Source organism: Lithobates pipiens, unplaced genomic scaffold, assembly GCF_037356315.1.
Source record: "Lithobates pipiens isolate NorthernLeopardFrog02 unplaced genomic scaffold, aLitPip1_a1.2 Scaffold_28, whole genome shotgun sequence".
Lineage (NCBI taxonomy): Eukaryota > Metazoa > Chordata > Amphibia > Anura > Ranidae > Lithobates > Lithobates pipiens.
In genome coordinates, this window is record NW_027507789.1 from 194,615,116 (window position 1) to 194,639,622 (window position 24,507).

Genomic DNA, 24,507 nt, shown 5'->3' on the forward strand with positions numbered 1-24,507 from the left:
TCCGTTCATTTAAAAAGTACGGCGGACTTAGTACGCCGTATTAGTCCGCTGAAAAAGTGCAGTGTGTGGGCAAGTAGCCCGTTCGGAAAGTAAGTCCGACTAAGACTAAGTCCGCCGGATAGTCGGCTACGTGTGTACGCGGCATTAGAGACACAATGGAAAGCGACAGAAAATCTCTTTAAAATGTTGGGAAAACCCAAAACCCTCACCTCATTTTTTGGTCATTTGTAAATATTTTAATTTCTCATCAGTATCTGCCTGGGTGAGAATAGTTAACAGCAAATAAAGGTAAATCTCCCCAGTGGGCACAAATACAGGTCTAACCCCCCCCCCCCCCCCTTTATCTAGTCCATGGGTGCTCAACCTGTGGCCCTCCAGCTGCTGCAGAACTAATTCCCTCATGACTTTGCCTTTGGGAGTCATGCTTGTAACTGTCGGCCTTGCAATGCCTCATGGGATTTGTAGTTCCACAGCTGCTGAAGGACCACAGGTTGAGCACCCATGGACTAGTCTGATCTTCAAACTTTCTAAACAAGGAGCCAGTTTACTGTCATTCAGACTTTAGGGGCGCCCAAACTGGTTACTGGGAGTAAAAAAAGGTACTAACTTGGAAAAAAACACGGCCCCATCTTTGCTGTCATTGGGAGGAATTGTGCCCTATTGTTGGTTTCAGTGGGAGGAGTTTGCCCCATCATTGGTGTCATTGGGCCCAATTGTTGGTGTCATTGGGAGGAAATGTGCCCCGTCATTGGTGTATTTGGGCCCAATTGTTTCTGACATTGGGAGGAAATGTGCCCCATCATTGGTGCCATTGGGCCCAATTGTTGGGGACATTGGGAGGAAATGTGCCTGTCATTGGGTCCAATTGTTGGTGTCATTGGGGGGAAATGTGACCCATCATTGGTGTCATTGGGCCCAATTGTTGGTGTCATTGGGAGGAAATGTGCCCCATCATTGGTGTCTTTGGGCCCAGTTTCTGGTGACATTGGGAGGAAATGTGCCCCATCATTGGTATCATTGGACCCAATTGTTGGTGTCATTGGGAGGAAATGTGCCCCATATTTGGGCCCAATTGTTGGTGTCATTGGGAGGAAATGTGCCCCATCATTGGTATCATTGGGCCCAGTTGCTGGTAACATTGGGAGGAAATGTGCCCCACCATTGGTGTCATTGGGCCCAATTGTTGGTGTCATTGGGAGGAAATGTTCCCCATCATTGGTATCATTGGGAGGAATTGTGTCCCAGCGATGGTGTTATTGGGAGGCATTGTGCCCTTTCATTGGGGTCATTGGGCAGGGATTATGCCCCATTGTTGGTTTCAGTGTATAAAATAATGCCCCAAGGGCCAGATAAAAGCAAGCAAAGGGCCGCATCTGGCCCCGAGCCGCAGTTTGGAGACCATTGATCTATTCGAATGAAAAGTGATTATGTCCCCCTGTTGCCTGTGAGCGGCCTGACCTCCTGCACCCCACACTTGGAAATTGACAGCTGGTGAGGTCAGGCCATTGACAGGCTAGAAGATGTCAGGTGACCTCTGACCTTCTGATGGCCTCAGCAATGGCAGCTGTCATAATTCCATCCTGACAGTCTCCTATGTTTTTTTGTTTCAGGGCTTCTTTTATGACCAAGACTGTACAGTATCAGAACGAACTCCATAAGTTTCTTATATGGGATACGGCTGGACAAGAGCGGGTAAGATCAGATTAAAACTCTTAACTTTTGACATCACCGCTCTGTTTGCTTTGTTCTGCTTCAGGCTTTGGGAAACTTTGCTAGAACACCAGTTAATCTGACTTGCTACACAAATCCAAGTCACCCTTGTCGGTTAACAACAGTTGCAGAACTGTGCAGTCATTCGCAGCTCAGCAATTGTCTAGCTAGTCACTATTCAGCAGGCTTTTCCCAGTGCCTATGGAAGACACTGCAGCCCCATGCAATGGGATCCTCTGTCTATGAACCACAGGGGGCAGTGCTTGACACCTGAACATACTGACGTTTTTTTTTGTAGGCTCAGGGGGGGAAAAACTAAAGGATACCGGCAAATATAGAGATTTAGTAAACCTAGTAACTAGCTATACAAGGTGAATGCCAGAATAATTACAGGCAGACTGTTAAAGAGGAATGCAAAGCTTTCTCTGAATTCTGCCGATGCCAAGTGGCTGACCTGCTGTGTTCCGAGTGCTGTAGACCAGCCGCTCAGCACAGACCCAGAAGCAAGTGAAGATCACTGGGGTAGCAAGGTCTGCATCAGTGATTTCCAGCCTCCAGAGTATCAGCCAGATATAGTATATACACCATTATTGTCCAAACTGGGCCGATGTAGCTATGTATAAGTTATCCATACCTGAAATTCATTTTTAAAGAGTAACTCCATTTTCGTGGGAAAAAAAAAATGCAAATAAAAAATATATATATTATATAAAAGCGTGACTCAAGTCATATTGTAAAAATTGCAAATATAAAAATATATAAATTCTATATTATATAAAATTGCGACTCAATTCATATTGTAAAAATTGCAAATATAAAAATATATAAAATTGCGACTCAATTCATATTGTAAAAATTGCAAATTAAAAAATATATAAATTATATATATAAAATTGCAACTCAATTCATATTGTAAAAATTGCGAATTAAAAAATATATAAATGATATATATAAAATTGCGACTCACCTCCATATTGTAAAAATTGCAAATAAAAAAAAATGTATTATATAAAATTGCAAATAAGAAAAATATATATTATATAACATTGCGTTTCAAGTTATATTGTAAAAAATTGCAAATTTAAAAAATCTATATCTGATATCTTATATAAAATTGTCAAGTCAAATTGCAACAAAAAAAAATATATAGTATATACAATTGCGACTCAAGTCATATTGTAATTGAATGTTATTAAAAAGAGAACCTTTCCTTTCCAATCTACAGCGCTTTAATTTTCTGTGAAATGCAATGCAATATGGCTTTGAAAATGAAAATTTCCTTCTTGTGTGATTGGCTCACTTACCGTATATACTCGAGTATAAGCCGAGATTTTCAGCCTCTTTTTTGAGGCTGAAAGTGCCCCCTCGGCTTATACTCGAGTCACCGCTGTCTGACTGCTCGATCAGCGTATCGAGCAGACAGACGGCGGACATTAAAATTCAAAAGCCGCGCCTCCTTCTCCGCCTCCGCCTGTGATAGGCGGAACACTGAATTTCCCAGCAGCCTGTGTTCCGCCTATCACGGACATCCGTTCATTCTCATACTACGGACGAGTATGAGAGGATGTCCGTGATAGGCGGAACACAGGCTGCTGGGAAATTGAGTGTTCCGCCTATCACAGGCGGAGGCGCGACTTTTGAATTGTAGAATGGCCGCCGAGAAGAGCGGCGATCCTGGAGCGGCGATCCATCGGCACGACACGGGACGGAGGAGGCACGGGACGGAGGAGGCTCGGGACGACGGCGGCTCGGGACGGAGGCTTGGGACACAGGTAGGCTGGACACACACACAAGGCTGCACGGACACACACACACACACACACACACACACACACACACACACACACACACACACACACACACACACACACACACACACACACACACACACACACACACGGATGGATGGATGGATACACACACACACACACAGGGATGGATGGATGGATGGATACACACACACACACACACACACAGGGATGGATGGATGGATGAATACACACACACACACACACAGGGATGGATGGATGGATGGATACACACACAGGGATGGATGGACGGACACACACACAGGGATGGATGGATGGATGGACACACACACAGGGATGGATGGACGGACACACACACAGGGATGGACGGACACACAGGGATGGACAGCCATGTCTCACCCTCGGCTTATACACGAGTCAATAAGTTTTCCAGTTTTTTGGGGGTAAATTGGGGGCCTCGGCTTATATTCGGGTCGGCCTATACTCGAGTATATACGGTATTTTCCCAGATGTCTGCACTAAGATACAAGTCAGATTTTTGCCATCCCCTGCAGCAAACATGTCATTTTTGGTGAGATACACCCAAAGGGAATCACTTCTAGAGGGATGGGAGGCCCTACCACTTTCCTCATTAGAGCCCTGCAGGTGCAACAGCTTATTGATATTTTTAAAACCACTCCCATACAGATTCACTGTGCATATGGACACAGACAAACAGCTATTTCTTCATAATAATGAAAGGTAGGAATCTGCAAGAAAGTATGTTTAAAATCCCTGCAATATACATAGATCACCCAGAGGGAAATGCTTTTTTTTTCTCAACAAAAGTGGAGTTGTTCATTAATTAAATTCAAGACTTTTTATGACTACACTTTACATTTAAACATCTTTAAAAGAGCAAAGTACAGTAATGATAATGTCAGCCCCTCTGGATATCCTTCATTCATATCATGTTTGGCATCTTCCCATGGACAGTAATACAACAGGTCCTCTTAGCTCTGTTCAGAAGAGAACAAACGTTGACTGGCTTTAATTTTGTACCCAGTTTGATTGGGGCTGTCCCATCGCAAGCTTTATCATTTATTACCCGTCTGTTGTTGTTGTTTTTTTTTGCACTGTATTGGTTTATATATCGAGTTGGACTCCAGGAAAGGTAAGTTCTGTGAACTTTTTTACTAATGGTGTTTATAGTGACCTGTCTTATTTCCTTCTAGTTCCGTGCCTTGGCTCCAATGTATTACAGAGGATCGACGGCGGCCATCATAGCATATGACATTACAAAGGAGGTGAGGAAAACCTGGTCCTGGCAGGGGTTAGGCTTCCATCTCTTCAAGAGAACCTGTCACTTTCATTCTTGCCTTTCTCATCTGTGACCCTAAATCTGTACTGGAGATGACCGGCTTCTTGTAGAAATAGAATCATCCACAGGAGTTGGGTTATGAGAGCCCATTAGCCTTGGCTAAGGAAGGTAAACATGGCCATGGATGTTTGATGGTGGCCAGATCAGGCCACCATCACACCAACCTCACCACCAACCTCATGTCTTTGAGCACCAGGGGCCATCCCGGGTCACTGCTGTTAGACGTAATGGGGATCTTGTCTGAATGCAATTATTTTCTCCTGTAGTAAGCAGAGGGATCTGGATGCCCTCATTCCTCCCTGCTCCTCTAGCACGTCTAGGAGATCCAGGCATGCATGTTTATATGGAAAACTGTGAAAGGAACTATCCTAAAGTGAACTTTCCTTTCATCTCCCCATTATACTATTCAGCTAGGGAAAAGAGGAAGCCAATGATTCTTGGATCGTACACAGGGCTAAAGTCTCTCCCCACTCTCATGTGACAGCGCTGGGTTCCTGAGCAGGCAGTCAACAAGTCCCTACGCCATCACATGGAGAGGAGGGGGGTGAGTCACATGCCCCAATACTTGGAAATGTCTTTGTTTAGCTCCCAGTGAGTTAATATAGCAGTTAACGAGCAAAGGAAAAGGTGAACAAAGCAAGAAAGAGGGGCAATAAGGGAACCTGCTGGTTTGCCCTGCCTAGGCAAAGCAAAGGTTCACTTGAAGACCATTGGATCACGTCTGTATATCCTGTCCTGTGAATTAAAGGGTAACGCCACTTTCGCGGGGGGTAAAAAAAATGCAAATAGAAAGAGAAAAATAAATAAAATAAAAAGAAAAAATAATATAGTGCATATAATTGCAACACTAATCATATTGCGATTGAATGGTCTTAGAAATGACCTTTCCTTTTCAATCCGCAGTCAATGTCATTTTCTGAGAATAGATTGCAATATGGCTACCTGGAGCTGTTCTGTACAGAGTGTGTACTGACCACTCCCCAGAAACATCATTTCCTGCTTGTGTGATTGGCTCACTAATTTTCACAGAAGTCTTCCTAAGATACAAATCAGATTTCAGGCATCCCTTGCAACAAAACATTTTTTTGAGAGATACTTTGAATAGGATCACGTCTAAGCCTACATACACACGGTCGGAGATTTTGCCAACCAAATCCGTCGGATTTTGCTCGTCGGATTTAGTCCGACGGATTGTGTCCAATCGGGCAAAGTTGGTGAAAAATCCGATCTTTCAGAACGTGATGACGTAATTGCTTTACGATGGGACTACATTCATGCTAGTAGCCAATAGCTTTGATGTAGGAATTTGATCTGAGCATGCGTGGCACTTGGTCCGATGAAAATGCTCTACACATGATCGGATTAGGTCCGTCCGGCCCAGTTGGTCGGGAAATATTTCCAACATGTTGGAAAATTGGGTCGGACGGAGATTCGGACGGAATCAGTCCGATGCATACCACACACAGTCGGATTATCTGACGACACGGTCCGATAAGACTCATTCCGACAGATTCTCCGACCGTGTGTACAAGGGCTAAGGGGATGCAGGCCCAGCAGATTTCCTCATTAGTGCCCTTCAGCTCCACACCTGACAGTTAAAGTGACACTAATGCCGCGTACACACGACCGGACTTTTCGATGGACTAGGTCTGACAGAATGAATCCGTTGGATATTAGAATCGTGTATGGGCTTCAACTGACTTTTTATTTCCCCCCAAAAGTCAGACGGACCTAGAAATAAAACATGTTTCAAATCTTTCCGACGGACCCGAGTCCGGTCGAAAAATCTGTTCGTCTGTATGCTAGTCCAATGGACGAAAACCGACGCTAGGGCAGCTATTGGCTACTGGCTATGAACTTCCTTATTCTAGTCCGGTCGTACATCATCACGTTTGAATCTGTCGGACTTTGGTGTGTGGCCAAGTCTGTTCGGAAAGTCCGTTGGAACTCCGCCGAAAGTCCATCGGGAAGACCGGCAGACCTAGTCCGTCAAAGTCCGGTCGTGTGTACGAGGCATAAAGCTTTGCTTTTTTTTGTTTTGTTTTTTTTTAATAACAAACATGTCTAGCTGACTCAGAAAATATAATGAGAAATCAGTAATTCTAGTTACCTAGCAGCACACCAAGTAAGCATATTTAAAGCCATAAACGGTCTGACAACATGTTAACCATGCAGATAATTGTTAAGCACTCAGTGGTCGATGTTTATGTATGATTTTTTTTGTCTATTTGTTTTTCTTTTTTGCTTGTTCGCAAATACAATAAAAAAGATTAAAAATATATATAAATAAATAACAAACATGTCATACTTACCTCCACTGTGCAGCTAGTTTTACACGGAGGCCCCGAACATCCTCTTCTGGGGTCCCTTGGCAGCTCTCGCGGCTCCTCCCCGCATTAGCTAACCCCTTACGAGAAGCCCTCTCCGGTGGGGTTACCTTGTGGACGTGCTCCCAAGTCATTTATTCAGCATCCATAGATGCCGAATGTATGACTCTGCCCCGCCCCCCGGTCATTGGATTTGATTGACAGCATCAGGAGCCAATGGCTGCGCTGCTATCAGGTCAATGGCTTTTGCTGGTGTGCTTGTCCCCGGGACAAGATAGACGGGGTACAGGTAAGTAGAGCTGGGGGGGGTGGGGGGGCTGCAGAATTACAGGAGATTGCATTGAGGTGAAAAACTTGAAGGTTGACAACCCCTTTAATTATAAAACCACCCCCATTACACTCACTCAGAACAGAGGCACAGAAAAAAACACACTTGGATTTCTTCAGAATAACAAAAAGTAGGAATCTGCAACAAAGTTTGTTTTAATCCTTGCAATGTACATAGATCACCCAGGGGGAATGTTTTTTTTCTCAACAAAAGTGGAGTTACGCTTTAATGCCGCGTACACACGATCAGAATTCTCGTTGGAAAAAGCTCTGATGGTTTTAGCGATGGAATTAAGATAGAATTGCGCTCAAGCTGTCTTGCCTACACACGGTCACACCAAATTCCGACCGTCAAGAACGCGGTGACGTACAACGCATACGAAGGGACTAGAAAAAGGAGGCTCAATAGCCAGTAGCCAATAGCTTCCGTCCCGTAGTTGAATCTGAGCATGCGTGATTTTGCCGTGTCGGAATTGCATACACACAATTGGAATTTCTGATAGAAAGTTTTTCCGTCTGGAAAATTGAGAACATGCTATAAATTTTTGGCTGGCGGAAGTTCGGACAGCTAAATTCCGATGGAGCATACACACGGTCGCATTTTCCAATGAAAAGCTCTCATCAGTCTTTTTCTGGCCGGAATTCCAATCGTGTGTACGCGGCATAAGAGGTTTCCTTTGGCCGATCTGACTGAAATTGGGCTGCTGTGGGTTACTCTACTTTATAAGGTACCTTTTTGTATATTAACCACTTGCTTACTGGGCACTTAAACCCCCCTCAGTCCCAGACCAATTTTCAGCTTTCAGCGCTGATGCACTTTGAGTGACAATTACGCGGTCATACAACACTGTACCCAAATGAATTTTTTATCATTTTTTTCCCACAAATAGAGCTTTCTTTTGGTGGTATTTAGTTACAGCTCGGAGTTTTATTTTTTGCTAAACAAACAAAAAAAGATGCAAAAAAAAAAAATCATGTTTTAATAGTTTGTTATAAAATTTTGCAAACGGGTCATTTTTCTCCTTCATTGAAGTGCGCTGATTAGGCGGCACTGATGGGCTGCATTGGTGGGCACTGATGGGCTGCATTGGTGGGCACTGATGGGCTGCATTGGTGGGCACTGATGGGCTGCATTGGTGGGCACTGATGGGCTGCATTGGTGGGCACTGATAGGCTGCACTGGTGGGCACTGATAGGCATAGTTAAGGCGGCACTAATAGGCACAGATAAGGCGGCACCGATGGGCACAGATAAGGCGGCACTGATGGGCAAAGATGGGCACAGATAAGATGGCACGGATGGGTGGCACGGATAAGTGGCACGGATGGGTGGCACGGATGGGCACTGATAGGTACCACAGATAGATGGGACTGATGGGCACTGATAGGTGGCACTGATAGGTGGCACTGCTGGGCACTGATGGGCGGCACTGCTGGGCACTGATGGGCGGCACTGGGGTGCAGCACCTTTGAGGCAGATTTTGGGTGGCACTGTGGGTGGCACTGCTGGGTGGCACTGTGGGCACTGCTGGGTGGCACTGTGGGCACTATGGGCACTGCTGGGTGGCACTGACAGGGGGGCACTTACTTTATTTCAGGATGGCACTGCGGGTGGCAGGTGGGCACTGGCAGGGGGCAGGTGTCCGTTTTAAATTGCTGGCCATGATCGGGACTGATGTCCCGAACACGGCCGCCGGCGATCGGCTTTTTTTTTTTCTCCTCGCGCTGTCAGCGCGAGGAGGAATACTAGCCGATTACCGGCTCCGTTTTATCACATGATCAGCTGTCATTGGCTGACAGCTGATCACGTGATAAGGGGTCGGGATCGACCCCTTACACGGATCGGTGATCAGGCGAGTCTCACGGAGGCGCGCAGGCCGCTCGTAACCGGGACTACGTCAATAGACGTAGTCCCGAAAATGTGGGTCCGCGCTATTGCCGTCATTTTGCAATAGCGCGGATCCCAAGTGGTTAAATAAGCTGGTTGTGGTGTCAGTTTTGGTTGCAGTTCTGTAGGCCCAGCACATGACTTTGTATTAACAGACCTGACTTCATATAGATACGTTTCTAATATTCTTCTGATCACCACCTCTCCTACAGGAAACGTTTTCAACGTTGAAGAACTGGGTGAAGGAGCTTCGTCAGCATGGGCCGCCCAACATTGTGGTGGCAATAGCTGGAAACAAGTGTGACCTGAATGATGTCCGGTACGTCTGGTTACCTTAGTACACGTATTGTCTGTCATTCTTTCTATAGCCCTTTATGCAAGCCATGTTATATCCATGTTGGATTGTCTATCAGCTCTACATGTAGAAAAAAACTGGGAAGGTGATACGTTGGTAAATGGTGTAGCCTGGAAGTCTTCCAACGCAACCTGGAGAGAATCTGTACAACAAATAAATTCTCCTTTCCATATCTAACCTGCGTTGATAGTGTGATAAGAAGAGGTGTGTTGTTTGCAATGGGTTAGAAACACTGCTGTATATTCATACTGGTAAATTAAATAGGAGGAGATGCAGTAGGCCATATCAGCCAAACAGATATCCTCTTTAAAGTGGGCCTCTACTGCTAAAATGTACTCTTTCTCATCTGCCCTCCACCCTTAAGAGATAGTTTGTCTAGGCTCTTAACTAACTAAGCCTAAAGCGTCTCCGGCCCCTCCCCCCTCAACTCCTTTACTAACTACCCTATAGAAGGAAGATGCATCGTATACTTACTTATTCTCAGGGTGCTCCAGACCGAACACTGACGACGGCTGCAATTCCTCTGCAGTGACATCACCCATAGGCTTACTATGGGGCATCCGTTGTTGGCTGTCCCTTCTCTTCCCTGAAGCTGGAGCTGGGACCAGAGAGCCTTGAGAATAGGTAAGTATAGGCATCTTCCTCCTTCGGGGTAGCTAGAAGTTAGAAGGTAGTGGAAGCAATTTTATGCTTAGTTAGTTAGAGCCTGGAATTCCATCCAGTGGTGTTCTCACCCGAGCCGATTCTTGAATCACTTCTCGGGTGCTGTCTTCGCCATCTTGGCTAAGGGAAACCAGCAGTGAAGCATTTTTGTAAATATTTTATTCTATCTTTTCATGTGACAACACTGAAGAAATAACACTTTACATTGTAGCAAAATAGTGAGTGTACAGCTTGTATAACAGTGTCAATTTGCTGTCCCCTCAAAATAACTCAACACACAACCATTAATGTCTAAACCGCTGGCAACAAAATTGAGTACAAAAATATGTCCAAATTGGGCCCAAAGTGTCAATATTTTGTGTGGCCACCATTCTTTTCCAGCACTGCCTTAACCCTCTTGGGCATGGAGTTCACCAGAGCTTCACAGGTTGCCACTGGAGTCCTCTTCCACTCCTCCATGAGGACATCACAGAGCTGGTGGATGTTAGAGACCTTGTGCTCCTCCACCTTCTGTTTGAGGAAGCCCCACAGATGCTCGATAAGGTTTAAGTCTGGAGACATGCTTGGCCGGTCCATTACCTTTACCCTCAGCTTCTTTAGCAAGGCAGTGGGTCATCTTGGAGACGTGTTTGGGGTCGTTATCATGTTGTGTAATAAGGTGCTTGCCTGACATTCCACTTTAATACATATAAAAAGTGCTCTGTAGAGTTATTTAAGCTACACATCCCCATCTATAATAAATCTGATATTGTAAGAAACCTTCACCTTGTTAACAGAATTGATTCTTTTTTCCTTTTAGGGAAGTGCTGGAAAAAGATGCTAAAGATTATGCTGATTCCATCAATGCTGTGTTTGTGGAGACAAGTGCCAAGAACGCCATAAACATTAATGAGCTATTCTTAGAAATTAGTAAGTATACAGGCTGTATCTTTAACAACCAAGTCAGCTCTATATCTTTGTCATCATAGATTGTCTATCTGTAAAGAGACCACATGGGCAAAGTGACAGGGCCTCTTTAAACCCCACCCAACCCATTTTGACTTCCCTTTTCAGCACTCCCGCCACTTCATCTAAGTTGAGGGCACAGAGTTGGTAACCTACTTATGCTCATGTGAACATGTGTTAAGCCTGACGATTGGCCACTAGGTCTGCACATTGCATCATGGGAGGAGGTTATATGCTCCTCCATACCTGGAGGTATTGGAATTTATTAGCAACTCTAGCAGAACAACCAAGCATTGGAGAATTTGGCTATAATCAGGTTGGAGGTGGGCACATTGGTGATTCTGTCTCTTTGCCCTAATAGGTGAAATGGTAGTCTCTTTCACACCTTCCCACTTTTCCTATAGCAGAATGATGGGCAGGTAGTGGCTTTAAGGTCCTGACTGCACATCATATGATGTCCTTCACGTGCACCGCTTATGTGCACCCCTGGGAGCATGCAACGATCGGTGGTGAGCTGTGTCCCTTGAACACAGCTCTTCACCGATCAGAGTATAGAGCCAATGACACTTGCTCTTTACCATGCGATCAGCTGTATCCAATCACAGCCAATCACATGTAAACAAATGCTGGTTTTTATCACTGTCAGTGTCTGAGGAAAGGAAAGCCTTGCATTCCATTTACAGGGGACAATTACACTTATAATGGGCACTGATCATCATTGTCCATCAGTGCAGCTTATCAGTGCCCATTAGTGCCTCCTCATCAGTGCCCATCGGTGCAGCCTATCAGTGCCCCTCAGTGCAGCCTCATCAGGACACATCAGTGATCATCAGGAGAAAACATCAGGAGAAAAATTACTTATATACAAACTTTTAGAAAAACGTTTTTGTTTGTTTTTGTTTTTTTAATTCGGTCTTTTTTCTTTTGTTTTAGCAAATGATTAAAAAAACTCAATGGCGATTAAATACCACTGAAAGAAAGCTCTATCTGTCTCAAACAAATGATAACATTTCATATGGGTACAGTGTTGCATGACCAATTGTCATTCAAAGTGCAACAGCACTGAAAGCTGAAAATTAGCCTGGACAGGAAGAGGGTGAAAGTGCACTGTATTAAAGTGGTTAAATAGCTCTCTTCTTTTTTCTTTAGGTAAAAGAGTCCCATCAGGCAATGCCAGCACCACATCCGGAAAAGGATTTAAGCTTCGAAGGCAATCTTCAGAGGCGGAGCGCCGATGCTGCTGACCAGATGGATGTGTAGATGGGACTGTTTGAGAATGGTGCCTCCACCAGTCTAGTTACCACTATGCACACAGTGTGTACGCTTCCTCCGCTGTAAGCTTTCCACAGAAAGGGAAAATGTATAGACCCCGTCCGTCTATATAGTGTTGTTTTTTTTGTTTTGTTTTTTATACTATAGCTTAGAATTTTTCGGTACTCATGTTGGAAGGATCTCTGTTCACCTTGCTTAACCCAGAGCTCCATCGTTCATCTTTCCATGCTTGTCCTCTAGGAGGACATGGAGGCCATTCAGATGGAAGACTGGGGCTCTCCTGTAGCCATTCCAATACTCACAGACAGGTTCAATTGTCAACATTAGATAAGATATTATTTAAGAGCAAGTGGGTCACTGACTCCTTTCCGTGGTTTTTAAATCGTTAACATCTTCTCGAAACAGAGGTGTTCAGAGGAAAGATTGACTGGTTGTTTTAAGACACAACAACTCCCAGAACAACAAAATAGTTTTAGTTTATGTATAATGATAATACTAAAGACTTTGAAGCTTAAAGAGCATTAACGGGTTTACTGAATTAGGGCAGGCAGTTAAAGATTTTACCCAAACACTACATGTATGTAAAATGCAGCATAACATATAATTTTACAAGACCTACTTCCTTTTCCATAAAAATATGTATTTTTTTTCTGTAGGTTGTAAAGATGTTTGAATTTTCGAGCCTTCCTTAGCCGTCCGTATACTACTTTGTGCATATGATACATTATAAATGATAATGGCATCAGAGTACAGTACCCTCAGCATTCATTTAGTGGTGCATTGAGCATTTAAGTAACATATGGCTTTGGGAGCACTGTGGATGTCATATTAAATTCCCCAGACTTCCATTCTCCCTGATATGCTTCAAGCCATCAGCTAGCTTATTAGCAGCTCTCCTAGAGCCAGAATCGTGAAACGTGGGTATAGTAGTGGGCTCATCAGTGGTCATTCAGAATGGCAAAAATCTTGAGAATTTTCCCTCTCTCTGCAGTCTCATTTTTAACACTAGAACAGCATTTTCTTACAAAGCAGGAAACTACAACCAGACACCAGAAATTTCACTAAAAGCCTGCCCACTAGTGGTGAGAATCAAATCTCCTTCTTGATGCCGAACTTCTATAAAAGGAATTGGCTAATCATTTTATTTTGTCATTGTGGCATGTTTTAATGCTGGCATCTAGAAACACTTTTTTCCCATCCTGTAATTCTTTTTTGTCTTTTATCTTGCCGAGTTTCTTTGGAAAGTTTGGAAGTTTGGAAAGAAACCCAGGTGGACCCACAAAAGCCATCTCCATGACTTAAGTTTGAGAATTCTTCTCTGGTGTATTTTTTATGCTCTTTTTTTTTGTTTTACTGACAGACAACTTACTAGAAGAAACTGAAAGAGCAGTTTCTGAAATTATACCTAATGCTGCGTACACGCGATCGTAAATTCCGCCAGCAAAAGATGAGAGCTTTTTGTCGGAAAATGCCACCGTGTGTAAACTATCTGACCTTCAGGAAGAAGCTCAAGACCCATCTCTTCTGAAAACCCAGACGGACACTGGCAGCAAAAGCGCCCTGAGGCGATTTAGTTCGCATATATAGCGCTATACAAGTCATTCCTTCATTCATTCGTGTGTCTGTACAAATTCTGACACGCAAAATTCCTACGCTTGCTCCAAAACAATTCGACGCATGCTCGGAAGCATCGAACTTCATTTTCTCGGCTTGTCGTAGTGTTGTACTTCACCTTGTTCTTGATGATTGAAAGTTCAGAGAACTTTTGTGTGACCGTGTGTATGCAAGCCAAGCTTGAGCTGAAAACAAGTTTTTTCCAATGGAAAATCTGCTCGTGTGTACGGGGCATTAGGCGTGGTTCTCAAGAGACAACTTTTTTTAGAGACATCTAGTTTTTAGAGACATCTTAGCTGGAAGGAATAAGAAAATGTAATGCCGCGTACACATGAGCGGACTTTTCGAGGGACTAGGTCCGACGGTCTTTACGACGGACATTCGGTGGAGTTCTGACGGACTTTCCGAATGAACGGACTTGGCCACACACAATGACGCCAAAGTCCGACGGATTTTAATGTGATGACGTACGACCGAACTAGAATAAGAAAGTTCATAGCCAATAGCTGCCCTAGCGTCTGTTTTCATCCATCGGACTAGCATACACATGAGCGGATTTCTCGATAGTAACTGGGTCTGGGTCTATTTCTAAAGTCCGTCAGAATTTTGGACAGCAAAGGTCCGATGGAGCCCACACATGAACGAATTGTCCGACAGATTCGCTCTGTCAGACCTTTTCTGTCCGGTCCAGTCGTGTGTACGTGGCATTAGTGTCCCTTTTGGGCTTAAACTACAGCTAAAGCATATTTATTACTTCTACATGAACATTTAAAGGATAAGTTCACCTTTGAGAACATGTTGCATCTGTTTTTAGGGTGGAACATGTAACATGTTCCTCCTTCTGTAGCCTCTCGCCCACCCCCTCATTGTAACTGTGGGCTAGGGATCTTCTCCCTGCATCTGCTGTCACAGTTTGAAAAGAATGCAGCCGTACGGGGCTTTGCCCACAGTGCGTCATTCCTTTACAGAGATCTGTGAATGAATGCACTACAAGTACCAACATTCTTTGCAGCTGATTGCTTTTAGTTCTCAATGAACTACAAGGGTGCTTTTGCACGCTCTAGGTAGTTCATTGAGTCTTCCTGTCATTATGTGACTGCCTGCCTGATACACTGACAAACTCTGCTGATCGTGAGGGAAATGCTTTACAGGCTTCTAAAAAAAAATTTTTAAAAAAAGATAATAAATGCACTTTTTTTTTTAACTGCAAACAAAATTTGCATTTTATGTTTTTTTTTATTTATTTTTTTAGAAAGATAAACTTGTCCATTAAGCCAACTGGTCCAAAATGCATTGTTGGAGGGGCTTAACTGACTTATATTGCTGTGGAATTTGTAATTGGGACTTCGACATGTACAGAACTACAATTTCCAGTAGAGTGAAATAGGTGACAGGTGCACTTTAGCTGGAATCATTGCAATTACCACTTTTTATTTTATCTATGTGTTCCACCCAATTTGTTACCTCCCAAAAGGGAAATACCACTCTTCCTTTTAGGAAAAGTGTATTCTTGTTCCTCATAAGCGATGTCATGTTTTTTTTTTATTGCACATATTTATGTTATATCAGTGCGTTTCTTTGGCTTGGTTTATTCATGTAAAAGTTTCTGCCTAAAGGCACTCACGTGTGCAACGTTCTACACTTTGAGATCCGCATGAATGACTAATATTGGAATTGATTTGGAGGAATCTAACCCACCAGAAGAGTTCCGTTTTTGATTGCTGACAAATGTTTTTTTTTTTTTTAACTAAACAAGAAATAAAGGGAAGTTCAGAAAGGTGGAATAGCCAGTGGGCATGTATTTTTATGAACCTTTGTGATCACTGAGCTACTGTTGTCTTAGCCCTTGTACACACGGTCGGAGATTCCGACAACCAAATCCATTGGATTTTGTCCGAAACTGTTGCATACACACAGTCGGACAAAGTTGGTGGAAAATCTGACATGATGACGTAATTTAGTTACGATGGGACTACGTTCAGGCTAGTAGCCAATAGCTTTGGTGTAGGAATTTGATCTGAGCATGCGTGGCACTTTGTCCAATCGGAATTCTCTACACATGATCGGAGTATGTCCGATCGGAGCATTTTGTCCGAAAATTTTAACAACAAGTTGGAAAACTTGGTCCGTCGGAATCTCTGACCGTGTGTACAAGGGCTAAGACCCACCTAATACATTACAGCAGAGAATGGCCAAATTAATTAAGCGAGGCTAATTTTGCACATTTCCTATTTAAAAATTGATGCAATTTGCAGATTTTATTCATGTGCCCTTTTAGGCATTTATTTTTAGTAAACTATATGCATTTTTCGTGTTACCAATCCACTTGCAATGGCACACAGGTTGATTTTTGTTTTAAAAATTAAAATGACTAATCTTTTCCATTGACCTCTGTGAAATACTGTAGCATATATCTAAGGGCCAATTGCGACACTTGCTCGGTTTGTGCACTTTTATCACGTACATTCAGAGTATTACAATGTGGTTACGTGGATTGGTACAGATTGTTGATTGATGGAGTGTCTAGTTAGCAAGCCAACACATGAAGAATAGCTGGTCTGTTCTTCCTTTGGTGGCTAGTAGTACTTTTAATCCCATGCACTTGTGATAAAAATGAATGTTTTGTTACAAATTGTATAGTTTGTTCACACAGATTGCAAGCTTGCCTTGTTTCTGAGCAAGTTATCTCTAGAAACAGGTATCCCTTGATCAACTTGAGAGAATTCCTTACTAATCTGAGATTGGCTGCCTTAGAAGTTGGAATATTAGCAGCAGGCTAGGGGAACATTTAAGTGCTAAGTTCACCCAAAATATGTGGTTTTGAATCTATGCCAGGGGGTGGAAAAAGATTTTGGCTCCTGGTATTTGTCAGAAGCTCTAATGATATGCTAAAGCTCCCACTTTGATCGGACACAAAGGGGTTGATTTACTAAAGGCAAATAGACTGTGCAGTTGCTCCAGAGCTTTGTAAATGAGGTAATGCTTTACTTTATAAAATATAACAATATAACAAAATACCCAATCACATGCAAGGAAACCAACAAAAAAAAAACAGCATTTTTGCTTGCACATGATTAGATGATGAAAGTCATTTACAGAGCTTGGAGCAGTGGTGGCCCGTCCATACGGGGCGCCCCCCCCTAATCCATGTACCGGCCCCTAATCTGCATGCAGGGAACCAGATGCATAGATTCCAATGGGGGTGTGTGTTTTTTTTTTTTTTTTAGAAGCACATGATTAGAGCCTGAGGCTCTAATTGGCTTCAAAAAAGAGTGGGCACCCTGAGCCCTCCTAGCTGTGTGACAATATCGAATTAATATTCACTATTGTCTTACTGATTCTCCTCCCGTCCAATCAGGAAGCGGGTCCTGAGACCCAATTGGCCAGGGAGTCACTACCATCTGCCGCCTAAAGTAAGGAGGCCTCTGATCGCTGCCTTCCCGTCCATCTCACGTGGGGGGGGGGGATTGCTGACTTCCCGTCCGTTTCCCATGGGGGGGTTTGGTATTGGTTTGCCACCCCCCCAATATATTGAGCATCAGCCGCCAGAGTGCAACTACACTCTGCAAAGTGCACAGTCTAATTGTCTTTAGTACATCAACGTCAAAGCATCACACCTTCTGTTACATCTTTGAACAATAATAAAAAATACAATAAGGATCGCTGGATGCTTGTAGAAGACAAAACATGAGGGCGGAGCTGGAAACTCAGGTGTCCTTTGCATCCTTGGGAGATATTAAGCAGCTGGTGGGTGACTCCTATGTCACGTGATCAACACAGCACAAAAATAAAAGTTTTTAGAGGACTGACCCTTTATTACCCGATATTATCAAGTCTGTGGCTGATGTTTAATAGCTAAACAGTGCATAAAAAACGGCTTGCTGGGGAAATCAATATTGTTTAGTATAACTTTATTAATGTTTAATTTGCTTTTATTTACATAAGAGCTAGCAAAGTTGCCATAGCACCTGCAGAACAAATAGCCACTGCAGTGACCGGAGTCACTTCCCAGCCTTTTGTCTCCGGCGCTAAAAGCTGCAACTGAAAACCAGGCCGGACAAGTTTCCCCCCACATGAAGTTAGCTGACTAATTTGTGCCACTTGTGTACTGAAAATACAACATTTTTAGCTTGTGGATCGAGAGAAATCATTAGAGTCAATTACTGAAAATAAGGAACCGTCGCTCGAGAGAATTATGGATGAGCTGGCAAACCTGGCATCTACCCAAATCTGTTTTTTGTGGACTGGCGTTTACAAGTCAGAAAAAAAAAGCTGATTGATGAACTGTTGAGATTAGTCAGAGAAAAGAGGTCTAAAAGGTACAGGAGGTTGATAAAAAAAAATAGCTTTTTTAAGGTGGCCAGGAACATTAGAGGCTGGCCGTTTAATTACATTTTTTTTATTTTTTGTATATAAACATTTACTCATGGATCGGCAGATCATGTGTGGTCATACTGATGGATTGGAAAGGGGAAAGCCCAAATAACTTCATCACCAGGTAATCCTAGAGGGAAACTTTATAATTTGATTGCAGCTTTCTGGAGTGGTTGTCCTCAGCCAAGCTTTTTGAATACTACTTCCAGACCCCACTGGACAGGGCATGCAGGGATAGTCTGTAATAACCAAGGGCCACTTTCGGTACTCTGTGCCATCCCTCCCTTAAAATCTTTCTCATCTGCATTGCAGGATCAAAATGGACGGTATTCCAGTGGTCCCCATAGCTTCTTACTGGCCCAAGTGGATTTGGTATGCTGACCTGGTCAGACTCCTGGAAAACATCCCATTGGCTCTACAAGATTGTCAGGACCTTCTGTCCCAATGAATGAATTGCCATCCAGCTTCATGGTTGCCGGATTTAATTGCATGGCTGTTGAAGCCCATCTTCTGAAGGACAGAGGCAGTGAGTCTGTGATTGCTATGATCCTAAAAGCTGGGAAGTCTACTTCTCATTGGATCTATTATCGGACAATAAAGGCTTCTGGAATAGTGTCTGGCTATCAGTATTATCAAGGATCAGGTTTCTGCCCTTTCTATTCTGTTTCATAGATCATTAGCCTCTCACTCTGATTAAGACCTTTGCAGAAAACATCTGCTGTGTAGCTCCCTCTGTCCATTTCCCAGTGACTCCATGAAATCTAAATCTGACTCTCTCTGCTCTTCGGAAACCTCTGTTTAAACACATTAGAGATCTTCCTCTCTCTACTCCCACCCATAAGGTGGTGTTTCTTGTAGCAATCACCTCTACAAGGCAAGTGTCTGAACTGGTGGCCTTATCCTACAAGGAACCCTTTTTTGGATTTGCATAGTAAAAAGGTAGTGTTGAGGCCCTGGACTTCCTTCATGCCTAGGGTCGTTTCTGCCCTTTACTTCAACCAATGCATTGTTCTTCTGTCCCTCTGTCCTGCATCAGTTGACCAAAAGGAGATTTCCCTCCATAGTCTGGATGTGGTCTGAGCTGTCAGTCTCTGTCACTACTTCCTTTAGGAAAACGAATTCTCTTTTTGTAAATCATTTTTTTTTTTTGTATTCAGCAGCCAAACTTTATTGAGAAAGAAAACCAATACACAACACGTGGCTACATGTCCAAGCATTGAGTATACAGGAAACAAACCCATATTTGACACCCTTCACCCAACATTATCCCTTAAAAGCCTATCCATTGACAGGTACATCGACGTTAGTCCAGATTATCCAACCAGTTTGCCCATATCTTTTCAAATTTACCCATGCACTCTCTATGTAGATAGATATGTTTATCTAACCCAAAGGTGTCACCAGTGCGTTTTAACCTTTCCCTTATGGTAGGCAGGTCCACATATTTCCAGTGAACCAGTATCAACTTGTGTTGCTGAAAAGGGGCTCTTATAATTGCCTTTTAGTAAATGCCCCCATATCAAGTTCCCTTTTTGTAATTATTGATGGACACTAAGTATTTACCAGCTTCTTGTTCAGCCATCTCAGTGGCTTGGGCAAACATTTTCCAAGCCAATAGTTTGAAGGATCGAGATCCAAGCCTTCCTATGAAAGCACACTTGACTAGATTGATGAGGCCATCTTGACATCAAGGAACTGTTTCCCAGATTTGTAGGTTTCCACCTAGTCTTCTGTTCATAAACTCTACCAGGTGGACGTTACGTCATCATCTGATACCAGTTTAAGGCGCAAGGTTCTTCAGGTGGCTCCTTGAGCTACAGGCAGTTCTCAGTTCTGTGTTCCTGGGCCCGTTAGCCTTTGTTTGCTGTGTTTCCTTAAGGCCCATACAAACGATACGAAAATCAGAAATAAAATTTAGTCCGAACGATCTGCCGATTTTCGGATCGTTAGTATGGTGATTTTTTTTGACATCCGATTACAACTTTTCATACAAGAAAATCTGGATGTGCAGACTATAAAATTTTAATTGTATGTGAACACAACATCCAATTTTCATTTAATCGGTGTGGTTTTCATCAGGAAAAAATCCTAAGACCAAGACAACGCATGCTCAGAAACGAAAGAATATATGCAAAACTATTTAACACATTACGTCACTTCTGAAGTTCAATTCTGCCGTACGAGAATTTTCGCATGGTGAGTAACCTCTTCACTTTCAATATGAAACTAGCATGCGGCAAAAAAACAGAGGAACGTTCCTCCGAAAATCTGATCGTGTGTATGAGTGCTTTAATTGGGCTGTTTTTCAATATTTGTACTCCCCGCGCTTGAGGTGATTGGAGCCGTAATAATACACTTGTAGAAAAATCAACTGAGTACTGTTCATGATACTTTGTTTTTTTTTTGTTTCATTTGCACGAACATCGATATTTTCAGGTCATGTACACCCTGAAAGCCTGTCCTGAAAATTAGGATACTAGTGCAAATAAAAAATATCATGCACAGTACTCAATTGTTTTGTACTTACTGTAAAATCCTTTCCTTGGAGAGCCCATTGAGGGAAACAAATCCCACCACTCTGTGTTTATGATCAAGCTCTTGGTACTGCTGTACTACATATCGGTGACGTTCTGGTAGTATGAGGGTTTATTTTGGGCTGAGAGTACATTTTTTTTTTTGGCATTGTCCAAGCCTATTTATTTTATTAAAATATTTTTAGAAAAGTGTACCTTCCATTTCAAGAGCATTGTCCCTTATGGTTTGAGTTGTGTGCTTAATCCTCCAAATTCTACATGTGTAATCATTGTTTTTAATATAAAGCCATCTATCAACACTACAGCTGTTGAAGGTTGTTATTTAGGAGCTAAGGCATATATTTTATTTTATTTTTCTTAATAGCCTTTGTTAAAGTATTGATAATATGAAGTATCTGCATTGTTGCCTAGATGATGTTTTAGACGATTATCCCTTAATTCTATTTAATTGATATGTTATATTTGCCAATCTTCTGCTTGACCAACAACGTATATTTTTGTTCATATTTTTAAACCACAGAGCTAGAGAAAAAAAAATGTAATTTTTGTACTGCAGACTTGGGCTGGCCCCAAGGAAAATGTAATCCATTGTTAATGTGTTATTTGCCTATGTTATTTTTGTCTCTTTATTTGTGTGTATTAGCATTTACGTGGGAAGAAAAGATTAAGCTTTTTGACTGCGAAACAATTTGTTTTTCTCTGTTCCTTGCTAAAAAAGTAAAATAATTTCTAATAAATGCATTTTGTGTGTTGCACTTTTATTGTGTGTACTAAAGAGTTCAGGTAGAGTTCAGGCTGATTGTATAAATGCTGGACACAGGCTATATAGAAAATTTGGAGTTTTCAGCTGTTTTTAAAGTGGTTCTAAAGGCGCAAGTTTTTTTTTTTTTTTTTTATTATTATTTTTTTTTTACCTTTTTATCAGGCGTTCCCTTCCGCACCACCACCACCTTAACCGCTTCAGGACCTCCTACTGCACTTATACTGCAGCAGGGTGGCCCTGCAGCACTGGATCATATGCTGTGCTGTCATTCGCTACAGCACATGCCAATCAGAAAATCCAGTGATTTATAGCTGGAACCCGCTGAGTGAATGACAGAAGAGAGCCTTGTGTAGGTAAACAACATAGAGCTCTCTACAGGCAGCAGCGATGTGTTTTTTTTTTTTTTCTTTTTTAACCCCCTGCTAAGCAGGGAGTAAAAACCGGTACATTGCTTAGTAAAAACACGCAGCACTACAATAAACATTGATAGGCACACAATTACCCTTTGCTCCTAAATTAGATTTGGTAAAGCAATCAAGGGGTTATGCCATATCAGCTTACTTTTCCTGAGATATGAGGACAATAAGGTACAACCATTGTGAACACTACTAAGCAGGAAGAACCGCATGTATATGTCGTGAGCAAACATGTCTGCCCCATGTATGCACAGCTCCAAAATTTACATAGAAGACGGTTTTCAAACCTAACACTGATCAATAAGGTCCATCAAAATTAAAGTGTTTAAAAACAGTAAAATCGCTCTGTATATGCAGTAAAGCATGCTTGTTATACTCACTGTAGAGCTTAAAGAGGAGAGCCGTTTAAAAAAAAAAAATTTAAAGTCAGCAGCTGCAAACACTTACCTGTCCAGGGCGCCCGCGATGTCGGCCGCCCGAGGGCGACCCGTCCCTCGGCTCTCAGGTCCCGGCGCCGCCATTCCTTTTAAGGGAAACCAGGCAGTGGAGCCTTACGGCTTCACTGCCCATTTCCTACTGCGCATGCGCGAGTCGCGCAGCACTTTGTGAATGGGACACGCTGTGTTCTGGAACACACAGTTCACAGAACACAGCGCGACCCATTACCCAGAAGACAACGCGACGAGGAGAGAAGAAAGAACATCTCCGCGGAGGAGGAAGAGGAAGATTAGGATTATGTGCCTAGCAACAGGCATTTCTGATAAGTAAAAAAAAAATCTTTTTCATTTATTTTATTTTTTTTTAGATTTTTTTTGTAATTTTTAATATTTTTTTTTTTTTCAGGGTGGCCTTCCACTTTAAGGAGTTAATCCTCTGCATTGTGCAAAAAAGTCTGTTTGAGCCTGTCTTCTCTGATCCTCCCCTTCTTTTACTGTCCCCTATCCATCTGCTGATAGAACAGAGCCTTGGGGGCACTCTGTACATGCTCAGTTTTGATGTGTAATGCTAGAGTTGTTTTCTTTTTTTGGGAGGGTGCATGTGATCAGCACAGGGCCAAACTGCACTGTTCAGACAGAGGGTCAGGGGTTCTGCAGCCTCATAGGACTGTCAGAGGAGAATGAAAACGCCTCCTACTTTAACCAGACACAGATAGAAGTCACAAGACTGCTATATACTGCTGATGAGAAAGGGTATTTAACAGTTTATATTTACTAAAATAATTGCATTTACATGTTCTGCATAATGTGGGAGACCAGATATAGTGAATGCAGGCTCCTGGATTAGTAACACTTTAAGCTGCCTCCATTCACATGTACATAAAAAAAAGACTTTAATGTGAAACTAAATTTTGGATTAAAGAAAGTTGCATTCAAGTATGTATTCTTAGCACACAAAAGTCCCTTCTATTGTTCTCAGTCTCCTCTAAATCTCCAAATTCAGTTTTTTGCTGCTGTTATCCAACTTCCTGTCAGGGTGGCCATGTTTGTTCTCCATGGTTCCACTCTATGTGGGAATGTAGCGACCCTCTCTTGCTCATTCCTGAGATAGGATATGGACTATGGGATTTGTAAGGTAGAGCAGTAGACATGATAGCAACTATAGGCAATGCTCGTTTTAAGTAAATGGATGTGAGGGGAAAAGGAGAGGTTTGTTAGTTACATAGTCTGGTTGAAAAAAGACACAAGTCCATCTAGTTCAACCAATAAAAGGGAAAAAAATATTTAAAAAGTTTTTTTTTTTTTTTTTTTTTTTTAATGATACAATCCCACATTCATAATCCTACTCCCAGCTGATCCAGAGGAAGGCAAAAAAAACCAGCAAAGCATGATCCAATTTTCTCCAGCAGGGGGGAATTTTTTTTCCAGATTCCCCCAAGAGGCATCTGGATATTCCCTGGATCAACCTTACAATTAATGTAAGTATCAGTTATATTATGTACATTTAGAATAGAATCCAGGCCTTTTTCAAATCAATCTACTGAGCTGGACAGACCCAACTCTTGGGGAGTCTATTCCACATTTTTACAGCTCTTAGCCCTTTGTACACACGGTCGGACATTCCGACAACAAAATCCTTTGGATTTTGTCCGAAACTGGTGTTGCATACACACGGTCGGACAAAGTTGTCGGGAAAATCCGATCGTTCAGAACGTGGTGATGTTATTTCGTTACGACGGGACTACGTTCAGGCT

The 24,507-nt window shown here is 42.6% G+C and overlaps 1 protein-coding gene across 1 annotated transcript in view; it reads left to right on the forward strand.

Annotated features, from left to right (window-relative positions):
• RAB22A (RAB22A, member RAS oncogene family) overlaps positions 1-21,874 on the forward strand; it is a 45,039-nt gene extending 23,165 nt beyond the window's left edge. Inside the window, exons 3-7 of the mRNA XM_077460233.1 lie at positions 1,611-1,692; positions 4,694-4,765; positions 9,593-9,699; positions 11,198-11,307; positions 12,493-21,874. Of these exons, the coding sequence (XP_077316359.1) occupies positions 1,611-1,692; positions 4,694-4,765; positions 9,593-9,699; positions 11,198-11,307; positions 12,493-12,587 (466 nt within the window). The 3' untranslated portion in view covers positions 12,588-21,874. The remainder of the gene's footprint in view (positions 1-1,610; positions 1,693-4,693; positions 4,766-9,592; positions 9,700-11,197; positions 11,308-12,492) is intronic.
• The last annotated feature ends 2,633 nt before the right edge of the window (positions 21,875-24,507 follow it).